General features: G+C 47.5%; 1 protein-coding gene across 1 annotated transcript in view; it reads right to left on the reverse strand.

The window, feature by feature from the left end:
• LOC144935809 (peroxidasin homolog) overlaps window positions 1-16731 on the reverse strand; it is an 88808-nt gene that overhangs the window by 54333 nt on the left and 17744 nt on the right. Inside the window, exons 2-4 of the mRNA XM_078862584.1 lie at window positions 13555-13626; window positions 4841-4912; window positions 2707-2778 (exon numbers count right to left, since the gene is read on the reverse strand). Of these exons, the coding sequence (XP_078718710.1) occupies window positions 2707-2778; window positions 4841-4912; window positions 13555-13626 (216 nt within the window). The remainder of the gene's footprint in view (window positions 1-2706; window positions 2779-4840; window positions 4913-13554; window positions 13627-16731) is intronic.

Raw genomic sequence — 16731 nt, forward strand, 5'->3', positions numbered from 1 at the left:
ACTTTACCGAAAAAACCAAGAAGAAGAATAAGAAGAGAATTTGAAAATCATTTAAACCAGGAAAGCACCCTTCACTCACCGGGGTATATAATAAGAATCAGGAGAAATAGCACAGGCTTATTCGAATCAAACTTGGCCTATTTTTATTCAGATAACCTGATCAACTTATTGGGGTGGTCACATGGCCTCGTGGAGATGCGTTCGTCACTTATTGCATGGGGAGTTTGCGGGTCGAATCCGGCAGGCTGCCCTGGTTAATACTGAGCTGTGTGCCTTAACCATAACTCCCATAAATATGATAATTTTTTCTTGATATGCAAATTATTTTGTCAAGGCGCTCTCCCCCCCGCCAACCTAGCTTAAATAGATGCTCCAAGTCTAGGGTGTTTCATTCAGACTCTGTCTTCTCGACAGACCTGTTCTTCACCTGAGGACGGCTGCTTGTGTTGTGGCCAAAACGTCGTGAGAATTATTTTATTATGTTTTATTTTTATTATTTTATTATTTCCATTCTACGTGACTTTACCGAAAGAACCAAGAAGAAGACATAACCACGCTGCGCAGTGGACGGTAATGATCCTGTGACATCATTCCAAACGGGCAGGCCCTTGTGTACTGGTGTCATGGTCGACGATGTTATTCATTCACAAGAATCATCACCCTCTACTGCTCAACTAATTCCCTCTTGCAGGCCAGGTACTGAGTCACTTCACGGAGACTCAAGACATGTTTAGCACGGTGCTGCAGTGGCTGTTCCACCAATGCCATTTATAAACATGATGACTATGTAGGTGTTTGCGGTTGTGCTGTATTGCTCCATGATGCGTCTTCAGGTAGTACAAGTGGGAGCATTTTTGTTTGTATGTCTGCATGTTGAACTTCTTTCACACCGTACGTAGCCAACGGTTCAGTTCCTGAAGCAGCTCCCGTCACGTGAACCGAAACATTGGACACCAATTCCGAACAAGACTTGGCACGACCGGAACACACGCCCAGGAGCTATCCGTTTAGAAGCGCTTACCACATGGGATAAACCCAGAGCATCAAGAGAGCCCCCATACATGTGACGGCATCACAGTCACATCTCCATACAGATAGATTCACGAGCTGATTTGTATCGGCTGCAGTCCCTCCACGTGCAATGCCAAAGACGCCTTGCTCGCCATCCGCTGGTTTCGACATCGTCAGCAACGTCACCATTGCATGTGCAACCGGTCTCCTCGCGATCGACGGCTGACACTTTTGGGACGCGTCGCCCCGTCTCGACGCGCACCTCAGTTGGCGGTCGACGTTCGAAGTGAGGACCGCGACCCTCAAAGGAGTAACGCCGCCCTCCCTGTGGTGATCCCCCCGTGATCCGTGGATCAAATAATTCACTCCAGCAAGAGCGGTTGATGCGAATGGTGTCACAAGAGGTCACGCCTTTGGTGCAACGTTCCTTCGCTGGCAATGCGCGATGAATGAATGCGTAGATTCACAATTCAAATTGCTGTACTTCGCATCTTTTGACCACCTCGAAGCCCGAGCCTACACCACCTGCAATTGGCAGGCAATCCCCCATCCTAATTCAGTCTCACTCCAGGCGCAAGCGGTGAGACATTTACCATGAGCCTCTTCCCGCATTTCTGTGCTCGGTCCGACTTACAGTGCTGTCATGCCAGACGCTGCTAGCAACCAAAAGCATAACAGAGCCACGATTAGCACCTAACTACGGTCAGGCAAACCAAACAAATGAACGCATGAAAAACGGGCAGCTTGCCTCTAATATGCTCTTGGCTCTCGTGCAGATTCCAGGGAATACGTGGAGACACGGACAAGGTCAGCCAGGATCGCATCTGCAGGAGCACGATACTGAGGCCAGTGAAATCAATTGAGAGCCTTGGCTGCGTAAGCCAAAAAGTCGGAGAAACCAGGTGCCTGAAAGGCGACCTGCATCGCAGTGTTTTTCTTGATATCCCTCCCTAAACGCGTGGTTTTTTTTCCCCCAAACACACACAATTGCTCAGAATTGGCCAAAGATTACAAGCGGAGCTCCACTGGAAAATAAACGTTGAGAATCATTGGAATTTTTTTTTTATCGCGAAACACTTTCCAAGATTTAATGCGGGTTTGTGAACCTGCCAAAGCCATTGTGGGGACCATTGAGGTGTCATGGCTTCCTAAGCATGCACTTTCTTCAAGCACCCCAGCTTCACCCATGTCCGACGTTCCTCTCCGCGTGCCCGGAGCTTCTTATAATTACCTACGAGAAGATCCCAGACATTGTGCAGAACAAAATATCGGCACGACCCGAAAACAGGCGAGGGAGTTGCTGTACAAAATTTCGTTCGGTCCAGCATCAAATTGGCCTTAGAGGGTGTACCGTGTCTTGCTCTGTCCTCCTTCAAGGGGGATTGGCAGCGGTGTAGCCCCCTCCCTCCCACTTCTCTCTGTCCTCCACTGCCTTGCGCTCGCAGGAAGGAAGCCATTCACCAAGCGATGGCTAATGAACCTTATCACGAATCCTTCCACATTTTGTAAGCGAGCTTTGGAGGCTCGGCGATGGATTCATTGGTGAATTGACAGGGCTTCGGTGCTTACTCGACAGCGAGGGTTCCGTAGGCGACCGCCTGGCACAGGGGTCTCGACTGTCCTGGAGTAACGAGCGTGTCGGTGGACACGGTATGCACGGTCAATGTGAATGTTTATAATATATATAATACTCACAGTTGCTCTAAGGACTTCAGGCCCTTGAATGCTTGCCTCTCGATGCTCTGGATCTCGTTCTTGTAGAGGTACCTGCAGTGTTACGCGAAGGGGGAGGGAGGTTAACGCGCACAGAGGGGTCAAAGTGCATTTGCACAATGCACACCTTGCATGCATGGCGATGGGACCTCCACGCCGCGTGCGGAATTTTAAAATCCACCAGGTGGGGCACCGTGAAATGTCCACAGCGCGACCCGACGCCCCCGCTTCTCACCTCGGGGAAGGCGGAGAGATTTCTCGCAAATTGCCATGACTCACGCGCTAGATGTGCCCGGCAAACACACGCGGCTGACGGCAGACGTGCAATTTTAGATACCGCAGACACGACATAGCAGCACATTTTTGGCACAGCGTGCACTGGATATGAGCAGAGATTATATAAGCACACATTATTTGGTGACGCTGCTGTGTTGGCAGTGCTGCACAAGCACAAATAACAAAACCTCAACACCCTCGTCAATCACATTGCGGCCTTGAAAGAAATGAAAAGTACAGGGACTCCTCTAGTTACGAACATTCGACTTGCAAACTTTCACAGATACGAACAAACCTGGTCCGTATGTCCAGTTGCCTGTTCGGACCGAGATTCGTAAGTTCAACCGCCGCGCAATAGATGGCGGTGGTGGCGGTGGTGGTGGCATCTCCATCAGCAGAACATGAAGAACCACCAGCATCTACAACTACAGCCATTCCCCGTGTTTAGTGTACACGCCGTACAACATGTTTGGAATCGACGGGAGTAAAGTTGGAATTACGAACAAATCGACTTACGAAACAGACATCTGTAACCTATCTCGTTCGTAAGTCGAGGCGTCCCTGTATATAATAGGTGACGTTTCGGGCAATGACTCTTCTTCATAGCACATACAGAGGCCAGAGGGATTGAGTCGGTAAGAGTTGGACTGCACCCTACACCATGGAGCCTGATAAGAATTAGCTTAAAAACGCTCCCAGATGAATTCTAACGATTTATATGCCAAGTAAAAAGAACTGTTCATCAGGAAACATGCTTGTAATTAAATCGCATCAGGCCGCATGGTGTTAAGTGTCCAATCTTTATTCACTCTGGCCTCTCTAATTACGTCCGATGAATGAGGGCCATAGCCCAAAAATGTTGTCTATTATATTTATTGTTTTCCTCTCAATGCAACGGTGCTATTGACGAATGTGCCGAGTGTTCTGGGATATACGCACAGCGCTGATGTCCGCAACACACGCCTACACTGCACTGGTGGTGGGAAGGCATTGCCCCCAAGGGGTGTGCTTATATCCAGCCTTTACTGCAATATAAATTAGTAAAATACAGATTTTATTTTTTCAATCCACTGCTGCATGAAGGGTTCTCCATGCCGTGTCGGTCATGGGGGTCCTTTGACCATACTTCACCACGCTGATCGGTGTGGGTCGGCACAAACGTGTATTTAGCGTTGTGCTTATTTGTTGTGGAACATTAACAACGTGTGCGGTGATTTACATCGAATGTGAAGCACAATGTCGCTTTAATCCGCAGTTCGAAGGGCAGGCGACTGTATTGGGAGAAGGTAGAAGTCTGCAGTGCGATGGTTATCGAGGAGACTGCTGGAGCAGGCGCTCCCGGAGGGTTCCGATGTGTGCCAGGACAGCGCGGGCGTGGGTGGTGCAGTCAGCACCATGCCCAGCCCTCCTTGCAAACATTCACCAAGTCTAGGAGTCCAGGACTGCTTGAAGGACAACTTTCCACTCATGTTTTGCGTGGCCCGGAATTGAAACTGAACCACGGGATTTGTAGCGTGGTGTGCTAACCACTTACGCCACCGTCTCCTCTCGTACGGCGGCGAGGTGACACTTGTGACATTAGAAGCGATTGTTGGGGTTATTAAGCCATTCAGTAGCCAAGGTGGAGGATTGGCAGGAAGCAGGAGGACAGAGTTCATGCGACGTTCCTGTTAGAAGTGTCTCTTGATCTGGACAGCGCACAATCGGACAACACATCGGCTACCGGACATGGACCCATCGTCGTACGTTCGGCATGAATAGCACGGCATACATGTGCACACAACCAAGGGAGAGCTTTGCCTGCCACAATAAATTCAAGCGTCCTGACAGAATCACTCACAGGTATCGCAGATTCTCCAGCTCGTCAAACACCTTCCGTGGTATTCGCCGAAGCTCATTGTTGTTCAGCAGCCTGAAAACACACGCAATGGTCGTGAATTGTTAAAAGCAAAATAGTCAAACGTTCAACATATACAATGCAAGAATAAAGCATAATTTAATAAACAAAACTATTTTTGTTACAATTTTTTTTTTATTTTGCAAGCGAATTCCCACTGAGCTATGGATTTTTTTTTCAGAAGCGACCTGGCCACAAATGTCAGCTCAACAAAGTCGCGTGTCACGTGGACATTTCTAGCAGCCACATACTCGAAACGGTTGTTGATTCTAAATGTGGAGGGGAAAACTGGAGAACCCTGAGAAAAATCCACGCGACCACGGGGAGGACGTGCAACCTCCAAATATACAGGCGTCAGGGTCGGGATCGAACCAGGCGTGGTAGTTCATATTTCGCCATCGTATTTTAATTAAAAACCATGCTCAAATAAGCATTTGGCACTGATTGTCTCCATTCCTATGGCAGGGACCAGCCCATCCATTGAACAGCCACTGCAGACATCCCCCAAGGTTGGTGAAGCCTCAACCAGGTGGTACCAATTTTATCCACCACACACGGACGATGTAATTCGTTATCAAAGTAATGGGGGGCCAAGATGACCGTGACCTAGACATGAACTCGCATTCTCACGACTCTCGAGGCTCCACTGCTCCAACCGGCGGTGCCAACTTGTGCGACCGTTAAAGCAGTCGGCAGAAATAAAAAATACGTCAAAAACGTTTTGACGTATTTTTGCCAAAAAAGTGGGGTAAAGGCATTCGTGGGGTGAAGCTGGAATTGCAGCTACTGCCTACATTCGTGGTGTACGTGGTGGGAATTTTGTTTTTCGGAATTCAACAGGCGCGCTGTTGTCATCTCTTGCGGCAGGCAGCTGCGCGCATTTGTCACGTTTCCTGCCGATGAGCGTCGAAAGAGAGCCGGGCCAGGAATGTCTGGTGCCCTCACTTGCCGTTTGCTTTGTTGCCTCGCAGTCTGCCACCGTAAAGGGACACCTTGTCCGAGATGGAACCACCGGACCGCATTTTTTAACACAGACGCACAGCCTATGCATTTGCCAGCAGCATGATTGAACAAAATAGATAAATAAATATCTGAGTTTTAAACCACTTAAGTGTAATTAAATGGGCCGGATACTACCCACGGCTTCATTTCATACGGCCCGCCGCCACATTGATGCCTTCCACATTGAAATGGCCCGCAAACAATACTTATCCACTGCTGCGATCACCTTAGATCTTTAGTCGTGTACGAGAAGAGGATATTTGCAAGCTAGCGACTCTGTGTTCGTAATTTGAATGCAGTCACCAAAAAATATTTGCCTTAATTATTATTTTCATTGTTTTCGGATAACGCGGAGGTGTGCGTTAATGTGTGGCTCGCCAAAAGTGTTTGAGAGTCATCGGAAGTATTTTGGGTGGTGCAGAGCAGTGCAGTGGTGACACTTGTGCCTCCGAGCTAGAAGGCCTGCATACAATTCCCGACGATGGCACCTTCATCCGTGGAGTCTGTGTGTTTACCCCCCTGTTCTGCATGAGTTTTGTGCAGGTTATATGGTTTCCTCACATAGATAAAAGAACAACAAAAATCCGACAGTGTAACTGCTTTTGGCCCAACATCTCAATGCTAAAATATTTCGATGCAAATTACTTAATTCAAACTACAAATTGCCATATCGTCGACACTGCGAAAACTTGGCAGGACCCTCCTCAAAAATAATCTTAAGACTCGGTGTGGCTTTCCTGAGTTAACAAGCGTAATCGTAAACAATAATAATAATGGTATTACGCACTGGGTAAGAAAAATATTCCACTCCCCCTGAATGAGAAGAAAAAAATTTCAAAAAATGTTCTACAAGACAAACACAAGTAATACAAACATATCTAACACAGCGCCACTAAAAAAAATGCCGCGGTAGCATCAATTCCACGGGGATTTGAGACAAAGTCGTAAATACTTACGGCATAAAGCCTCCACAAATAACCACATTGGAATTATCCCAGCAGCCCCTTGCGGTCCCTGGCCCGTGCGCTTGCCCCTGCGAACGGCCACAGCTCATGACCCTACATTCCTGCCAGGGCCACCGCTCAGGATTATTAATGAACCAGGCAAGCGGCCTGCAGCCAACTCGGGGTCAGAGGAGAGGGAGGTGCGGTGCTGGCCGTCTTCTGTTGTTCTCGTGCGAAATCCACTCCTGCGAAAGAGCCCCCATATGCGCGTCTGTGTGTGTGTGTGCTGCAATGTTCAGTTATTCTTGGTTCTTTCGGTAAAGTCACGTAGAAGGGAAATAATAAAATAATAAAAAATAAAACATAATAAAATACAATTCTCACGACGTTTCGGCCACGGAAAGACAGCGTCCGAATGAACACCACCAAGCTTCGTGGTGTTCATTCAGACGCTGTCTTTCCGACAGCCCTGTTCTTCACCTGAGGACGGCTGCTTGCGTTGTGGCCGAAACGTCGTGAGAATTGTATTTTTTTGTTTTATTTTTATTATTTTATTATTTCCCTTCTACGTGACTTTACCGAAAGAACCAAGAAGATGAATCCCTGCAATCACGAAAGCTTTAAATCGAAATTTAGTGTTCAGTTAGTCCACAATTTTATTTTTTATTCGTAGCCATAGTCTACGACAACCTTGTGGGATTTGAGTCAAGTCTCATTATCTCAGTCAACGAAAGCAGTCAAACGTTCAGTTGACTCAGTTGTGAAAATGTTGGTGTGGATATTATCAGCTCAGCCTATCAGTGAACTCGGTCGATGTTTTCATGTGGATAATATATTTGGGAATGACCATATTTGGTGTTCTACGGTGCACCGTAACCTCTGATAACGTTTCTCAATGACCTTCGTGACAGTCTCTCCATTCAGACTCGTTAATTTCGTCTCAGCATGGTCGGTTGCGCTTTGGTCTCCAGCAGCCCGTGACCGGTCGTAGTCACCACTCACGGTCGTCGCAAACTAAAATTTAAACATTTAATTGTTCACGAATATACGCACGTCACTTGACGAACGTTTGCCTTAATTGTGTTTGTCACCAAAGCAGCCGTGCACGTGGCCAACGCGGCCGTGCGAGGGCAGTCGCTCGATACATGGCGGATCTGAGCCGGTGGTGGGAATTCCACAATTCCCGTGGTGGGGAGCTGATCTCATCACAGCAAGGACCACGTTGACTTCCCACGGCGTACTCATTTTGTTCATTAGCGGCGGAGGAACGATGAGCTGAGTTGGCGACCATCGGGGATTCAATGTTCAATCTTGATCTGAAGCTTTCGTGGCTCTTTGGTTCTTTGGGTAAAGTCACGTGGGTAGAAAATTATTAATAGATCACGACGTTTCGATCACCACACAAGCGACCGTCTACACAAGACCTTGTTCCAGGAGCTTTCTCTCTCTCACCTGAAGACGGTTGCTTGTGTTGCGATCGAAACGTCGTGATCTATTAATACTTTCATATCTATGCGATTTTACCGAAACAACCAAAGAGTATAAATGTTCAATCTTCACATTGCGGGGATGGGGCACTTGCTACAATGCTCCCGGACATGGCGTCATAGCTACTTATGAATCACAGAATAAATACAGTGTGGACTTATATAACGCCTAAATGCGACCACATCTCAAGATACAGACACCGTGGGAACATGTCAGAGAGAGAGAGGTCAGCCTCGAGCAGGCCCTGAGCCTGGACTTGAAGAGGAGCGGGGAGCCAACAGCACGGGTGGCTGGTGGGATGGAGTTTCAGATGACGGGGGGCGGGGGGGGGGCGGGGGGGCAGGGGGAGGCGGGGGGGGGGCAGCAGAGGAGGATGAGCGACCTCCCAGTGTGCAAAGGTTGCGTGGGGGTTTCGACAGAAAGCCTGAGTGTTGGGGAAACAGTCTACAGATGGATGTTGAACTTCGCTCGCACCGCACGTAGCCAGCCGTGATCAGGGGGGAGAGTCATGGAGGATCTTGTAGGCGGTGAGTGCGATCTTTGCAATGTATTCGGGACCATTGGAACCTCACTTGCCAGAAGAAAAAATATGATAATTGTTTTTTTACCCTTTTATCTGGCAACAAAACTGACACCATTTTAGAGCCTAGTCTCACAAATCTCTCTAAGGAAAGCTGTCTCGGGTGTGGACCAATCAACTTCAAGGACAGTGCATACATTATCAGAGCTACGTTTTTTGTTTGCATTATGACTGCAGGTATTGTGGTCTATGCAAACATAACTCCTTGTAAAAAAGGTGTCAGTCTTGTTGCCAGATAAAAGGGTAAAAAAACAATTATCAATGTATTCGGGGTTAGTATCGGGAGCCATTGGGCAGGATGTGCGTGAGCGGAGCAACGTGGCCTCGTTCATGGGGGTGGGTGAGGAGTCTTGGCGGCGAAATTTTGGATGAATTGGCTTTTTGAGGTGAGGGATTTGCAGAGACCACAGAGCAGAGAGTTGCACTCGTTGAAACAGGATGCGATGGATGAGAACCAACATTTTTCAATGACGGAAAACATCATGTGGGTTTCACAACGTGTCGGTGAATTTGCAAGAATTCCTCATACGCATTGAAAAAAAATTGTGAAACGTCAAGCTGTCCAACGAAGCAAACCACCGTTCGCAGTCCACGCCTGTTGGTGAACATTTCCCCAGAATAACATCCACCCGTGAGCACGACGGTGACAGACGGTCTCGTCGCACTGCGCGCTTTCAGATGCGCTTCTGTGGCCGTCTGGAACGCTCTTCCTTCCGACATTAGCAAGCCACTGGAGCTGTGCACAATTGAAATCATCTCGGTTGAAAACTCATTTTGTTCAGAACTGCTTGTTGCTGTGTTCAGTTTGATGTCCTTTGCCCCCGCATCCCCGATCAGCACAGAAGTTCCACGTACGTACAGTGATGCAGAGAAGCAACTCGCATTCCTAGTTTGAAACTGCCACAGCAGAAGGCGAGCAGTATTAATGCGAAATGGTTCTGTGCTGCTGAATCTTAATGAGCAGTGTCGTGTGCTTTGGCTGGCTCTCCTGCTACGAATATTTTTGAGAACGCTGAAGGAATGTCTGTCGGTGTGTGTGTCTGGGTTTGTGTGTCCATGTGTCCACGTGTGTGTGTGAGCGTGTGAGCGTGTGCATTTAACGGTGTAGGGAGTGGTAGTGTAGCAGTCAGCGCGCTGCGCTACGAACCCCGCGACCCGGGTTTGATTCCCGATCACGGCCAACACTGGTGACGAATATCTGAACCGGTCCTAAGCCTCCCGTAGGTCGACTCAGCCTCAAATGAGTACCTGGTGCGGTGTGTAAACATCGCCACTGGGGAGACAAAGGCGGTCGGGCGTCGTGCTGGCGATCCATAAGGGCTCGCTAACAACACTTGCCCCAACAATCTGTTCAAAGCTATAAATCAGGAGTCCTCAAACTACGGCCCACGGGCCACATGCGGCCCGCCGAGGACATTTATCCGGCCCATGGTCACTAATTGGGCTGCGCTTGTGAGCACTAATTGGGCTGCGCTGGTGAGCACTCATTGGGCTGCGCTGGTGAGCACTCATTGGGCTGCGCTGGTGAGCACTAATTGGGCTGCGCTGGTGAGCACTCATTGGGCTGCGCTGGTGAGCACTCATTGGGCTGCGCTGGTGAGCACTCATTGGGCTGCGCTGGTGAGCACTCATTGGGCTGCGCTGGTGAGCACTAATTGGGCTGCGCTGGTGAGCACTCATTGGGCTGCGCTGGTGAGCACTCATTGGGCTGCGCTGGTGAGCACTCATTGGGCTGCGCTGGTGAGCACTCATTGGGCTGCGCTGGTGAGCACTCATTGGGCTGCGGTGGTGCGCATTGATTGGGCTGCGGTGGTGGGCACTCATTGTGCCCACCGCACTGCGATCTGTGAACAAAACTGAAGGTGTAATTAACTTTTTAATGGCACCCGCACCAGTGTGAGCCTGGGGTAAAAGCAGAGTTCCCCCAATCAGACTGCATTGATGGGCAGTGCAGTCTGTATGTCTCTGTGTGGGCAAAGTTATTGCTGGTATATTGTTTTTGTAGCGCTGTATATATATATTGGTATTTTACTAATAGCAATTTTGACTCCCTAGGAAACAATGATGTCAAGAAAGAGAAAAATTGACTCGGAGTGTAGGATATTCAAAGAACAGTGGACTTATGATTACTTTTCATGCAGTACAAGGAAAGAGCTGTGTGTCTGATATGCCAGAATATAGTGTCTGTGTTCAAAGAATACAATTTACGTCGACACTATGAAACTCAACATAAAGATAAATATGATTGTTTGGTCGGAGAAGTGAGAAAAGATAAAATATTAAAACTGAAAAATACATTAACAACTCAGCAAAATACTTTTGTGAAGCAGAAGCAGCTAAATATTTCATCACTGCGAGCAAGTTTTCAAGTTGCCAAGCTAATAGCGTGCACTGGCAGACCATTCGTGGAGGGAGAATTTGTTAAAGAATGCCTTCTTTCTGTTGCCAAAGAGATGTGTCCAGAGAAGGCCGATTTATTTAGTACAGTGAGTCTTTCAGGACCTACAATTACACGGAGGATTGAAGAAATGGGAGACAATTTGCATCAGCATTTGCAAAACTCCACAAAAAAACTTTCCTATTTTTCCTTGGCACTCGACGAAAGCAATGATGTTCGTGATTCTGCACAACTTTTAATTTTTATTCGTGGGACGAATGACTATTTCGAAGTCACAGAAGAGCTTGCTGCACTGCAAAGCATCAAAGGAACAACTACAGGAGAGGATATCTATGAAAAGGTTTGCCAAACTGTGAATGGTTTGGAGCTGAACTGGGCTAAACTAGCCAGTGTGACAACTGATGGTGCCCCTAGCATGGTGGGGTCTAAGAAAGGAGTAATTGCTCGCATTAACCAAGAGATGGACAAACATAACCATTCTCATCCAATAGCCATACACTGCCTCATCCACCAACAAGCGCTGTGTAGTAAATCACTGAAGTGGGACTCTGTTATGAAAATTGTGGTATCGTATTAACTTCATTAGAGCTCATGCACTAAACCACAGACAATTTCAGGAAAATCTGTCTGAGCTAAATGTTGACTATGAAGATGTTCTGTACCACACAGAAGCCCGTTGGCTGAGTCGAGGGAGAGTTTTGAAACGTTTCTATGACTTACTTCCACAGATTACAGCTTTTCTGCTTTCAAAAAACAAAGAAGTACCAGAGCTCAATGATGCAGAATGGAAATGGCACCTTTCCTTTCTGACAGATGTAACAAAGCTACTCAACAGTTTCAATGTGCAACTTCAAGCAAAGGGGAAGCTCATCTGTGATATGCAATCACATGTCAAAGCATTTGAAGTAAAATTAGGCCTTCTCATCAAACAAGTGAAGGAGGAAAACTTCTGCCATCTCCCCACAACTTAAAATCTGTTAGCGGAAAAACCATTGTTTGCATTCCCAAACAAAACATGTGTGGATTCACTGGAAAAATTGCAAAAGGAGTTCCAATTTAGATTTAAAGAGCTTCATCTCCATGAACAGGACATACAGCTTTTCCGTAACCCATTTTCTATTGACATTGAAAATGTGGATACAATTTACCAAATGGAACTGGCTGAACTGCAGAATTGTGACTCTCTGAAAGACGCATTCAAGTCAAGCAGCCTTCATAATTTCTATGCATCTCTCCCCTCTGAGACATATCCTCATCTCAGGAACCATGCACTCAAAATGGCAACCATCTTTGACAGCACTGATGTCTGTGAACAGACTTTTTCCAGAATGAAACATTTGAAATCTCCAACCAGATCTAGACTAACGGATGCACACTTGCATCACTTGTTACGACTAGCAGTGACAAATATGGAACCGGACATTGACCATCTCATTAGCCAAAAGCAGGCCCATATTTCCCATTGAAATGCTGTCAAGTTTGTTGATTTAACTTTACTTGTTCTTCATTTTAAATATTGTATTTGTTCTCGTTTTGTTTCTTCACTTCAAAATAAGATATATGCAGTGTGCATAGGAATTTGTTCATAGTTTTTTTAACTATAGTCCGGCCCTCCAATGGTCTGAGGGACAGTGAACTGGCCCCCTGTTTAAAAAGTTTGAGGACCCCTGCTATAAATCATAACACCCGTAACACCTGCGTCTGTCCCGTGACCTCCTGCCAATGAGCCTTTGACATTTCATGCGGCGTCAAGACGTACCCAGCCTGGCACAATTGCCGCAGTGGTGTCAACGTCACTTACTTGCTAGTGCCAAATGTTGTTGTCGTGCATTTAGCATAACCTTCGTAAGCAAAGTCAGAAGTCAAAGTTATCTCTTTCTCAGATGAATATTGGGACAGTGCTCATTTGCAGCTCTGAGGCAACCACTGTTGACTTCTCCACAAAGTGGTATTCACTTTATCGACCCCAAAAAAAATGATGATGGGCTGAGTCAACCACCAACCAAGGTTTGAACGCGCAACAATGCGATTGCAAGCGATCGCTCCCCTACTGAACAACCAGGACAGTTAGCACATACTGCGCTGGACTCAACCTTGAGTCCATTACAGTTACCGGGCCTGAGTCTGTTTAAACAAACACATCAGCTCAAGCTTATCAGCAGGACGCAATCATCGTCGTGGCTGACTATGTCCACTGCACAACGCAGGCATCGTTGGTGACGAGCGGTAGGAGACAGGGACGCACAGGGTGGTGAGGTCCTTGAGGCCACGGAAAGTCCCAACGGGCAGCTCCCTGATCCGGTTGAACCTCAGGTCTCTGGAAGAGAAGGCATGGCGAGGGGGGGGGGGGCACAATAGAGCAGGGCAAATGTTTACTCCAAAGCAACGGGGAAAATGAGACACGAGCACGAGCAATGGACACACATCAAACACGAAAACAACTCGACCACAGGATCGGCCCCGAGGCCTTCGGTGCGTGACGGTGTCAGCAACGGGCGCTTCGCTTTGCAAACACATGCAAGGTCTCTCTGCGATGTCTCGGACACTTTTGCATTGTTCACGTGCCGTTTGTGCTGTCCACGGGATTCTTTTTTTGCGCCGGTGTTGCTGAACTAATTAGCACGTTTTTGTGTGCGTGACAACGCTTGCTAAATGGCTGTGTCGGGTGGTGGCGGGTTTAACGACGCAGTTATATTCACGAGATATAAGCCACCCCCCCCCAAAAAAAATCCTCTAGAATTAATCATATTTGTCACGAAATCCTACTACGTGTTGAACTGGTGTTGTAGTGGTTGGCGCACTGCCCTGTGAACCCGCCAGCCTGACTTTGAATCCCGGTCACGGCTAACAGCAACAGCAGAGCGACATCTAATCTGGTCGTGGATCAATCCTTCACCAACCCAAACTGACCAAGAATCTCGATTTACAGCTTTCGTGACTGCAGGGATTCATCTTCTTGGTTCTTTAGACGCTGTCTTCTCGACAGACCTGTTTCTTCACCTGAGGACGGCTGCTTGCGTTGTGGCCGAAACGTCGTGAGAATTATTTTATTATGTTTTATTTTTATTATTTTATTATTTCCATTCTACGTGACTTTACCGAAATAACCAAGAAGATGACCAAGAATCATCGAACATCTACGAGTGAAACGGCACAAGAAAGGCTTTCATGCAGCAGCGGATTGGCAAAGTGCTTTTAAATGGTTAATTACAGCACGTTGCATTATATTGGGTTAATGTCACCATTGCGAATGGCAGGTCTCACTCGCAAAGGCGCTCACTGCTTTCGCTGGGCACTCGCCGAGTTTCTAAACCAAAGGAGGCTCGATTTAAAGCTTTCGTGACTGCAGGGATTCATCTTCTTGGTTCTTTCGGTAAAGTCACGTAGAAGGGAAGTAATAAAATAATAAAAATAAAACATAATAAAACAATTCTCACGACGTTTCGGCCACAACGCAAGCAGCCATCCTCAGGCGAAGAATGAAACACCCCAAGCTTGGAGCGTATATTTAAGCTGGGTTAGAGGGGGGGGAGGTGGGAAGAAGAGCGCCTAAACAAAATAATTTGCATTTCTCTTGATATGCAAATTATTTTGTTTAGGCGCTCTTCTTCCCACCTCCCCCCCCTCTAACCCAGCTTAAATATACGCTCCAAGCTTGGGGTGTTTCATTCTTCGCCTGAGGATGGCTGCTTGCGTTGTGGCCGAAACGTCGTGAGAATTGTTTTATTATGTTTTATTTTTATTATTTTATTACTTCCCTTCTACGTGACTTTACCGAAAGAACCAAGAAGACAAAGGAGGCTCGTCAAAGAGGCAACGGCTCCCTGCCGCCACAACCCGCGCCGAACAGCGTTGATGAATCTTCTTGGTTCTTTCGGTAAAGTCACGTAGAAGGGAAATAATAAAATAATAAAAATAAAACAATTCTCACGACAAATTCTTGGTTCTTTCGGTAAAGTCACGTAGAAGGGAAAAAAAATCAATAATAAAAATAAAACAATTCTCCCGACATATTCTTGGTTCTTTCGGTAAAGTCACGTAGAAGGGAAATAATAAAAATAAAGCATAATAATATGATGAACTAGAAATCAAATAGCTCCCCACGCCATCCACGACCCCAGCGCGACCACGACGAGGCCATCGTGCAGCTTGGTGGAGCACGAGGCGTCACGGCGTAACGCGAAGGAGACGCTCCTTTGCGTTGTGAGTTGCTTGCTCGCCACGCGGGTGGGCAGGTCACACACATTGAGTTCCGCACGTGTGACCCCCCCCCCCAAAGTGTGTGAGTGTGTGAGTGAGTGTGCCAGTGAGTGAGTGTGTGAGTGAGTGAGTGTGTGAGTGTGTGTGTGTGCCAGTGAGTGAGTGTGTGAGTGTGTGAGTGAGTGTGTGAGTGAGTGAGTGTGTGAGTGTGTGTGTGAGTGTGTGAGTGAGTGTGTGAGTGTGTGAGTGTGTGAGTGAGTGTGTGAGTGTGTGAGTGTGTGAGTGTGTGAGTGTGTGAGTGAGTGAGTGTGTGAGTGTGTGTGTGAGTGTGTGTGTGAGTGAGTGTGTGTGTGAGTGTGTGAGTGTGTGAGTGTGTGAGTGAGTGTGTGAGTGAGTGTGTGTGTGAGTGTGTGTGTGAGTGTGTGTGTGAGTGTGTGTGTGAGTGAGTGTGTGTGTGAGTGTGTGAGTGTGTGAGTGTGTGAGTGAGTGTGTGAGTGAGTGTGTGAGTGTGTGAGTGAGTGTGTGAGTGTGTGAGTGAGTGTGTGAGTGTGTGAGTGAGTGTGTGTGTGTGTGTGTGAGTGAGTGTGTGAATGTGTGAGTGAGTGTGTGAGTGTGTGAGTGAGTGTGTGTGTGAGTGTGTGAGTGAGTGTGTTAGTGTGTGGGTGTGTGAGTGAGTGTGTGAGTGAGTGAGTGTGTGGGTGAGTGAGTGTGTGAGTGTGTGAGTGTGTGAGTGTGTGTGTGAGTGTGTGAGTGAGTGTGTGAGTGTGTGAGTGAGTGTGTGAGTGTGTGAGTGAGTGAGTGTGTGAGTGAGTGTGTGAGTGAGTGTGCCAGTGAGTGAGTGTGTAAGTGTGTGAGTGAGTGTGTGAGTGTGTGAGTGAGTGTGTTAGTGTGTGAGTGGGTGAGTGTGTGTGTGAGTGAGTGTGTGTGTGAGTGAGTGTGTGAGTGTGTGAGTGAGTGTGTTAGTGTGTGAGTGTGTGAGTGAGTGTGTGAGTGTGTGAGTGTGTGAGTGTGTGTGTGAGTGAGTGTGTGAGTGTGTGTGTGAGTGAGTGTGTGAGTGTGTGAGTGGGTGAGTGTGTGTGTGAGTGTGTGTGTGAGTGAGTGTGTGAGTGGGTGAGTGTGTGTGTGAGTGTGTGTGTGTGAGTGAGTGTGTGAGTGTGTGAGTGGGTGAGTGTGTGTGTGAGTGTGTGTGTGAGTGAGTGTGTGAGTGTGTGAGTGGGTGAGT

The sequence above is a fragment of the Lampetra fluviatilis genome, chromosome 14, assembly GCF_964198595.1.
Source record: "Lampetra fluviatilis chromosome 14, kcLamFluv1.1, whole genome shotgun sequence".
Taxonomy (NCBI): domain Eukaryota; kingdom Metazoa; phylum Chordata; class Hyperoartia; order Petromyzontiformes; family Petromyzontidae; genus Lampetra; species Lampetra fluviatilis.